The following is a 9125-nucleotide window of genomic DNA, read 5'->3' as shown; positions in this document are numbered from 1 at the left end:
GATCTCATTACAGATGGTTGTGAGCCACCATGTGGTTGCTGGGAATTGAACTCAGGACCTCTGGAAGAGCAGTGAGTGCTCTTTAACTGCTGAGCCATCTCTCCAGCCCATCTCTCCAGATTTTTAAGTTGCTTGTTTGTATCAGATTTTGTTCAGTTGGATTTACCTTGTATATTCATGTGTTCAGGTCAACTGACAGGCTGCCTAGCCAGTACTGGTATGAAGAAAGGGAGTCTTTGTGTTCTAGCCACATAATCATGCTAGTCTTAAATGACTTCTCTATTGCTAATTTTGAATTGGAGTGACTACAGTTACTTAGCTCTGTAACTCTCCAGACATCATTAGTCAGCAGACATTTGTGAAAGCTGTGTAAGAAATAAGCCCCCATTTGTGTATAATATGTCCCACAACACCACACACTTTTAAAAATCCTTCTAGATGCCTGGAATTACACATACCCTGTTTGGAATTTACCCATCATTTTATAGCTGAAGAAACTAGGTCTTGGTGCTAAGTAATCACAGAACCTTCCAGCTAACATTTAGAAAGAGAAGGATTATTCTGCACACAATGCAGTGTAACTTCGATGACAACAAATGCTGATTGTTACCCCCTTCTCTCTCTCTCTCTCTCTCTCTCTCTCTCTCTCTCTCTCTCTCTCTCTCTCTCTTTGGTTTTGTTTGCTTATATTTGTTTTTTGAGGCAGGGTTTCTCTGTATAGCCCTGGCTGTCCTGGAACTTGATCTGTAGACAGGCTGGCTTTCAGTCTGCTTGCCTCTGTCTCCTGAGTGCTGGGATAAGGTATGCACCACTATTGCACAGCGGATGGTTTTCTTGTAAAGAAACACCTTTAGTTGGGAGCATATTTTGGCACAAGGCACTGGGCTCATGGAGTTCCTCAGTCAATGGCAATGCTTCACTAATCTTGGTTTTACTGTGGCTTCCTACACAAATATGGTTTTAACAATTTTGCTATTAGGTTCTGCTTATGGTGTATTTTGGAAAAACAAAACATTGGTCCTAACAAAAACATTGATAAACACTGCTGTCAAAGATAAACATGTAACCCAATGTCCCTGCTCTGCTGGAGTTTGGTCTAATTAGGGTAAGAGGGTAAGGTCTTTCTTTGTGCTTGTTTATTTGTTTTGAGACAGGGTCTCTACATAGCTCTGGCTGTCCTGGAACTCTGTAGATCAGGCTGGTTTGGTCTCAAACTCAGAGATCCACTTCCTCTAAGCACTGGAATCAAGGTGTGCACCACCATGGCCAGCTTGCTTTTTTTTTTAAAAACAACATTACTAATGAGAGAGAGATGGCTAAGCATCACTGAGCCTCATTGCTCCTATGGAGGATTCTGCTTTGATTCCCAATAGTCACAAGCATCTATAACTCCTGTTCGGGGATACAACACCCTATCCTGGCTTCCTTGGACATCAGATAAACACGTGGCATATAGATATACTTGTAGGCAAAACACCCATACACATAAAATAAACTAATTAAAAAAATATTTTTGATGCTAGGGAAGCTGCCACTGAGCAGAGCCTAAGAAATGCCACAGCAGGAGGATGTGAGCCAATGGGCAGGATGGGTTCTGTAGTTACTACCATACTCAAATTCTTTTTTAATTTTTCAGGGATAAGAAGCATGTGGACTGGGTCAGAGCTTACTTGAGTATATGGACGGAGCTGCAGGCCTACATCAAGGAATTTCATACCACTGGCCTGGCCTGGAGCAAGACGGTTAGTGTGTTTTCCTTCTCTTCCTCTTCCTCTTCCTCTCTCCAGGATAGGATCCACCGGCTTTTTAGACTTAAATCACCGAGGCCAGAAAAGGAATGCTGTGGAGATAGATGGTCCAGCATTTAAGAGCTCTGGCTGACCTGGTTCATTCCTGTGCCCACAGGGTAGCTCATAATTGTCTATAACTCCAACACCCTCTTCTGTCGTTCTTAATTACCAGGTGCACCTGTGGGACACAGGCATGCATGTAGGCAAAATACTTTTACACATTAAAATAGAAGAGTAACTTAAAGTCAATTTAAAAAAAAAAACAAAGACAGATCCCTATTATAAATTAACAAGTTAAATGCTATAATAAATACGCAGCCCACAGCAAATTAAGAACAATACAGAGGATAAGGAGTGTATGACTATATTCTTGCATTTCTGTTCAGGGGCCTGTGGCAAAAGAACTGAGTGGATTGCCATCTGGACCCTCCGTGGGATCAGGCCCGCCTCCTCCCCCACCGGGCCCACCTCCTCCCCCAGCCCCTACCAGTTCTGGCTCTGACGACTCTGCTTCACGCTCAGCACTGTTTGCACAGATTAATCAGGGGGAAAGCATCACACATGGTGAGTATTTTGGTATGGGCAGTTGTTAAAGCAAATGATTCCACTAGGTTTCACCAACTAGGCACTAGTCTAAACCAGAACCCTGGCTTTCATGTGGGAACATCCATTTGGGGGTGTCTAAAGGGACATCAAACTTGAATTAAGTTTGGTGACTGACAGGCCAGTGAGATGGCTCAGTAGGTAAAAAGATGTTCGTAGGCCAAGCCTGGTAGTCTCTGAATTCAGGACCTAGAAGCCACAAAAATTGAAGAAAAACTGACTCTACTGCTTTGTCTGTCTCTCACAGGACAGACACATGCACACTAGCATGAATTCCTCCTATCTACAATAATAACTTTCAGTAAAGGGCAGCTGGCTCAGTGGGTAAAGGTGCAGACCACCAAGCCTGATTGATGATTTGAGTTTGACCCCGAAACCAAGTTGGTGGAAGGAGAGATCCAACTCCTGCGAGTTGTCCCCTGACTACTCTCTCTGTCCTACATAAATTCATAACTAAGTACATAATTTTAAGAAGTAGATGTTGAACATGGGTACTGACAGTGAAGTCATTAAGTAGCATGTACAGGGTGCCTTCTTAGCTCACAGTGCTGCAGTTTTCCTGAAGCCCGTGGCACGGTTCCACATGGTCTCTGAAGTCATTGTGTTGGGATGCTAACTTCTCAGGATGTATACTTGTCACATGGGAAGTTTGCCAAATAGGGACCTACCATTACAGAAAAAGTAGGTGCTTCTATACCTCACTAGTGGAATTCTTACTTGACTTATTGACTAAGAATGTACACTGTTATTTATAGTAGCCAGTAGTGGTGTCCTTAGGGAAATATCAGCATTAAGGGAAATGGCCGTTAGCTGTCTGAGTAGAGCCTGGGTGGCAGAAGAGACCCAGCAAATAACCTCTTCCCCATGCCCCGTAAGCATGTCTGATGAGACTCACTGTCTCAGAGACATGAGGTAGCGGGGGACTTGTGGGGAGGGGGAGGCGCCAGCAGGAGAGGATGGAGATCAAGAGGAGGTAATGGGGCAAAGATGAACAAACACATTCTATCCATGTATGAAGAATGACAGCGGAGCACAGTGGTGTGTGTAATTAATACATGCTAAGCGAAAGGTAGGAAACGGCAAGTACCAACACGTGGTTAGGAGGGCTATTCACTGAGTTTTCACTGTGATGTACTTTCCCCTTTCTGTTATTACATACATCCTATGTGTATATATTACATCCTTTCTATATCTATTTTTGTGCATTTATACATCCTTGCTCCTTCCTCACCTTCAACACACTCATTTTTTTTTTTTTTAAAATAAAACTATCTAACTTAAGAGGACAAGTGAAACCGTAAAAGCAGTTCTCTCTCCAAAGCTGTTTTGCAAGATGGTCTCTCAAGAGCTTGAGTTCTTGCTTTGAAGTTTCTGCTAAGGACTAGTAGTAGCAGACCTTGTTTATTGCCTTAGCCCGAAGCTCTGGTATGAAGAGCAGGAACGAGGTAGCTGTGGTGTGTTCTTATAGCCCTGAAACATGTTTCTGATGACATGAAGACTCACAAGAACCCTGCCCTGAAAGCTCAGAGTGGTCCAGTTCGGAGTGGCCCCAAACCATTCTCTGCACCTAAACCCCAGACTAGCCCCTCCCCCAAACCAGCCACAAAGAAGGAACCAGCTCTGCTGGAACTGGAGGGCAAGAAATGGAGAGTGGTGAGTTAAAGCGGCCTGGACTCCGGGAAGGGATTACGAAGAAGGCTTTCAGCAGAGCTTAGCTGAAGAGGGGGGGTGGGGGTGGGGAGCTGGGGTCTGGGGTCTGGTTTTTGGTGGGAGAACAGAGGTTTGGGATGATGTGACCTTTGTGGTAAGAATCCTGGGGTGTGTCTTCATCAGGAAAACCAGGAGAATGTTTCCAACCTGGTGATTGATGACACTGAGCTGAAACAGGTGGCTTACATCTACAAGTGTGTCAACACAACATTGCAAATCAAGGGCAAAATTAACTCCATTACAGTAGGTGAGTTCCCCTTGCTGCCCTAGGCAGGTTCTGACCTGCAGCCCGAGAGGGTTAGAGCCTCTTTCCATGTCTTTGTAAATTCCTATACCACTTACCCTTGGCAGTTCTGCTGCTGACCTGCTTCCTTTCTTCTAGATAACTGTAAGAAGCTTGGCCTGGTGTTTGATGACGTGGTGGGCATTGTGGAGATAATCAATAGTAGGGATGTCAAAGTTCAGGTAACTTGATGTCTTGGCTTCTCCTTTTGGTCCCTGAAGAATTAATTGAGAGACACAGCAGACTCGCAGATGCTCCTTGGGCAGGAATCTGATTCTCCAAAGGCTGTAAGCTGAGCTACTTTGGATGTGGCAGAAGTTGGCTCTTTAAGGGAGCTCTTTCCAGGACCTGGCCCAGCCCATCCCCAGTTTGTAATATTGGTGTGCACTGGGGGCTTTTGTGAAGTCGTGTAGTCAACTTAAAACAGCGAATACTTGGCAGCTCATACGTGCTTGAACTCAGTTGTCTTTTTTTTTTCTGCAGGTGATGGGAAAAGTGCCAACCATTTCCATTAACAAAACAGATGGCTGCCATGCTTACCTGAGCAAGAACTCCCTGGACTGTGAGATAGTCAGTGCCAAATCTTCTGAGATGAATGTCCTCATTCCTACAGAAGGCGGTGATTTTGTAAGTTTTCTTCCTTTCCTTTCCTATCCTTCCTTCCACAGTGTCTCTTGTATTCCAGGCTGGCCTGGAGTTCATTGGTGATTCTCCTGCCTCTGCCTCCTAAGTGCTGAGATATAGCCATGTAGCCCAGGTCTGTTTCTTTGCTCTTGGAGATTGAACACAGGACTTTGTGCATGCTAGGCAAGCGTTCTTCCCACTAAGCTATATCCCTGAAGAATATGACATTAAAAACAGAATAAGCTGGGACTGTTGATATACACCTGTATTCCCTGTAGGGTCTTACCACATAACCCGGGTAGGCCTCAAACTCAGAATCTCCACTCTGTCTCAGACAACTGAAACAGGACCGAATACTTATTGAATTAGAGAAAACTATTTGGTGGATATTGGCATTTTGTAGGTAAATCCCAGCAATACACACAGAAGCCAGGTAGTCCTATGAAGGGGGCTCCAGACGGAGGGAGGGTCATTCCTGCCTTTCATAGTTCAGTAAGAGTAAGAGTGATGTGCCGCTTCCCCCTCCCCCCAATCAGGCTGTTGTCAATAGCTAAGTCTGTCCAGGACCACAGATCATTCAACAGTGAACAGTGCAAGCAGCACGGCTGGGGAGGTTAAGCTTGTCTTACTCTGTGTGTGCCTGGTCACTGGGACTAGGATTATAAATGGTTCTGAGCCATTACATGGTTAGCACAAGTTAAGAGCAAGTATTCTTTTTTTCATTTTTTTTCTAAAGATTTATTTATATTATATATGTGAGTACACCTTCACTCTCTGGTAGAGGGCATCAGATCCCATTACAGATGGTTGTGAGCTACCATGTGATTGCGGGGAATTGAACTCAGGACCTCTGGAAGAGCAGTCAGTGCTCTTAACTACTGAGTCATCTCTCCAGCCCCATCAACCTGTTACTTCCTTTTTGCAGAATGAGTTCCCAGTCCCCGAGCAGTTCAAGACCCTGTGGAACGGACAGAAGTTGGTCACCACAGTGACAGAAATTGCTGGATAAGCAAATACATGGGTCCTGTGCCCTTTCCCTTCACACCATGGGATACATCTGTATGGAGACGGTTCTTTTCTAGATTTCCTCTACCTTTCTGCTCTTAAACTGCTTCTCTACTCTGAGAGGCCCAGCTACCTGCCTTCACTGAAATATACCTCAGGCTGAGACGGGCGGGACAGCAGGTCAGTGGATTTTCACCGGAAGGTGCAGCTTCTCCGCATCAGCGCAGCTGCACCACAGGCTGAGCTTACAGAGCTTCAGGCCCAGACTGGGGCACCGAAGTTTTCAGCTTTGGGGGTCATTCTACCAACAAACAGTCCCTGAGGGTTCAAAACATCCTGGAACCAAACATCAGAATGCACACTATTCTCCTAACAGTGAGCATGGGGGCAGGAGCCAGGGAGTCTATTAGGTTCTAACCAACCTAGTTTTCATTGTTGACAAGTGAGGCCAGGCTTGAACTCGACCAAAAGCTAAGGATTGCCACCCAGCATTCCAAGCAGACTTGTTTCCTAAAAGCATCCTTCATCTGCATTCCATCCTGGGTCAGCACCAACCATAACCTAGCAGGCGTTCCCCTTGCAGCTGCAGTACAGTAGCACTGCCCTTTTCTGAGGAAGAAAGTCTTAACCGCCCCCCCCCCCCATGACTGCCTTGATTCCCATTGGGAACAACTTTACAAGAAAACCACCACAGCATTCCAAGAAGGCTGGCGTTCCTCCCCTGCCAGATGACTGTCATCACCTCCACTCACCCTCCTGCTTGTCATTCGGCAGCTTAGGGCCGGGCCTTGGCGCAGGAACCTGACTAGGACTATGACCTCCACAGCGGCTGTTTAGGTCTCGACTTATATCAGAATCTTGCACAGCATTGCAAAATCCCAGTGCTCCCTCTAGGACACACTGACCAAAATATGCAACCTTTCCTTTCCTTTTTTTTTTTTTGGTGGGAAAAGAGGAAGAGAGATTGTCCTGTGACTTCTGCCCATTACCTGAGGCCTGTGGAAATAAACCTTTATGTACTTAAAATTATACAGAAAATAGAATAAAGTTAATACCAAACTTGTCTAGTTATTCACCTGATGTTTTCTGTACTGAGATGTGAAAATAATGAAAATGACACCAAGGATAAGAAACTACTCTTTATTTATTTATTTTTTAAGACAATCTCAAAAGTATTTTTTAGATCCTCCCACTTCCTGCCCGTAACCCTCATCCTTTTATTTGAATAGGTTTGAGAAAGGTGAAGGAAAACCAGGCAGTGGGTGGGTTCTGCGGTGCTAACGGAGCTTTCATAAAAACAGTCATTTCTCCAAACCCATGCTCTAGAGGAACCGTCTAGAACATGCTGAGATTTTTTCAGCATGGGGGCTAGGGAGTCAATGCTCAAATGCAGGAAACGGTGGATCAGTGGTGTTTTTTCTTTAACAATCAAAGTTATCATCAGTTTAATATGAGTTGATTTTTCAGAGGGAAAAGAAGTCTACAATATTCCTCAATCATTTTCTTGAGGAATCAAATCAGGAGCAGTTTGATGTATGCTGGTAAATAGGATGTAGAGTAGGAATGTCAAAGCCCCACCTTTTCAAACTATTCCTCCCGTTCTTTGCAATGGTGTAAGTGACATTTATGCTACTTATTAAGGGCAGTTAGCTAAGGGTGCAGTGGCAAGAACAGACACCTGGTTTTCACTTCTCTTCTTCCTATCTCATCGTATATAAGACACATTGCTGTAGGCTGTGGTGGTTCATGTCTTTAATCCCTGTACTTGAAAGGCAGAGGGGGCAGGTGACCTCTGTGACTGAGTTCAAGACCAGTCTGCTCTACGTAGTGAATTGCAGGCCAGCTAGGGTTACAAAGTGAGTGAAACCCTGTCTCAAAAGAGAAGAAAAGAGAAAATACATTTCCTTTCCTAAGCAACCCTGCTGGTGGTTCCCCCTTTGTGACTAATTCTGTTACTGAGGATTAAGGATACAAGGTGAGCTCTGAAGGGGGCGTGATGGTAGGTTTGTGGAGTGACTGCTAGGTACCTCTAGAGGGCAACACTTAGATAGGAAAACAGCCTTAAGTATTGATGGTGAAATATCATGCACAGTCCACAGAGCAGTGTTGAGAAATTGCTTGTGTGAACATCTCAGACCCGGGCTTTTATTTGCTCCAAATTTGTATGGGTTTTTGCCCTCAGAGCTCATCTTTCTCTTTTTCACTTCTGTCTCTTTTAGGCACAATTATTGATCTGCAACAACAGACTCCCCTTTCTTAAACGGGAGCTTGACCATATCACAAAGTTGTAAAACAATCTCCATGGTTATTAGCTAATTAAACTTGAATTCAACACCATATGGTGATAGCAGGCGGCAAAGGATAAGATTGAGATCTTAGATCTTTCCAAGTTCGGTATGTTAGATGATGAGAGGAGGACTGGTTGCAGGCTAGATGAGAGTTCAGGGCTGAGCATGAACTATGGACATGACTTGGGAGAGCTGTGGTTTCATGAACTCTGCTGTAAAGCGCCAGGGCTTCACTTGAGAAAGGGTATGATGTGGGCAGTAAACCACTCTTTAGATATTTGAAGATGGTCCCCTTCCTTAGCCAGAAACACTAGCTTTCCTTCTTTGTCCATTTTCTTTAGCCCCAGGCGGTCCTGTAGCGAGAAAGGCCATAATGAATACAAGAGGCTTACTGAAGGTTTTAGACTAACCCAGTAGAATATTAACAATTACTCTCAAGATACACACTTTCCCTTCAGTACTAAACTAGAGGTACATGGTTAAAAAAATGACACCTCCTTTCAGATCTTTGTTTTGTTTGCTTTTTGAGACAGGGTCTTGCTTTATAGCCCTAGCTGGCCTCGAACTTGTAGCAATCCTGCCTTAGACTCTTGAGTGCCAGGATTATAAGCATGTTTTAAACTGGTTCCTTCAGTTTGCTTCTAAGCAATAGAAATACATGTGCAAGGCCAACATGGTGTCAGGCCCCTTTAATTCCACCATAGGCAGAGGCTGGTGGATCTCTATGGGTTCAAGGCTAGCCAGGACATTCAGGGCTACATGCTATCTTTTAAAAAAAGAATAATACTGTTGAGACTGTTCTACTTATGTTCTGCCCCCCCC

At 44.5% G+C, this 9125-nt stretch overlaps 2 protein-coding genes across 5 annotated transcripts in view; one reads left to right on the top strand and one right to left on the bottom strand.

Annotated features, from left to right (window-relative positions):
* The window catches only part of Cap1 (cyclase associated actin cytoskeleton regulatory protein 1), a 25688-nt gene extending 18610 nt beyond the window's left edge, over positions 1-7078 (top strand). For all 4 annotated transcript variants that reach the window (XM_029539597.1, XM_021199529.2, XM_021199530.2 and 1 more), the window contains exons 7-13: positions 1637-1742; positions 2177-2354; positions 3862-4046; positions 4227-4350; positions 4486-4568; positions 4870-5013; positions 5936-7078. In XM_029539597.1, the coding sequence (XP_029395457.1) occupies positions 1637-1742; positions 2177-2354; positions 3862-4046; positions 4227-4350; positions 4486-4568; positions 4870-5013; positions 5936-6019 (904 nt within the window). In that variant the 3' untranslated portion in view covers positions 6020-7078. The remainder of the gene's footprint in view (positions 1-1636; positions 1743-2176; positions 2355-3861; positions 4047-4226; positions 4351-4485; positions 4569-4869; positions 5014-5935) is intronic.
* Positions 6945-9125, bottom strand: part of Ppt1 (palmitoyl-protein thioesterase 1) — a 23246-nt gene continuing 21065 nt past the window's right edge. Inside the window, exon 9 of the mRNA XM_021199531.1 lies at positions 6945-8656. Coding sequence (XP_021055190.1) covers positions 8534-8656 — 123 coding nt within the window. The 3' untranslated portion in view covers positions 6945-8533. The remainder of the gene's footprint in view (positions 8657-9125) is intronic.

The sequence above is a fragment of the Mus pahari genome, chromosome 6, assembly GCF_900095145.1.
Source record: "Mus pahari chromosome 6, PAHARI_EIJ_v1.1, whole genome shotgun sequence".
NCBI classification, from domain to species: domain Eukaryota; kingdom Metazoa; phylum Chordata; class Mammalia; order Rodentia; family Muridae; genus Mus; species Mus pahari.
The sequence above is the reverse complement of the archived record's forward strand: the minus strand, read 5'-3'. Positions and strand labels throughout refer to the sequence as shown.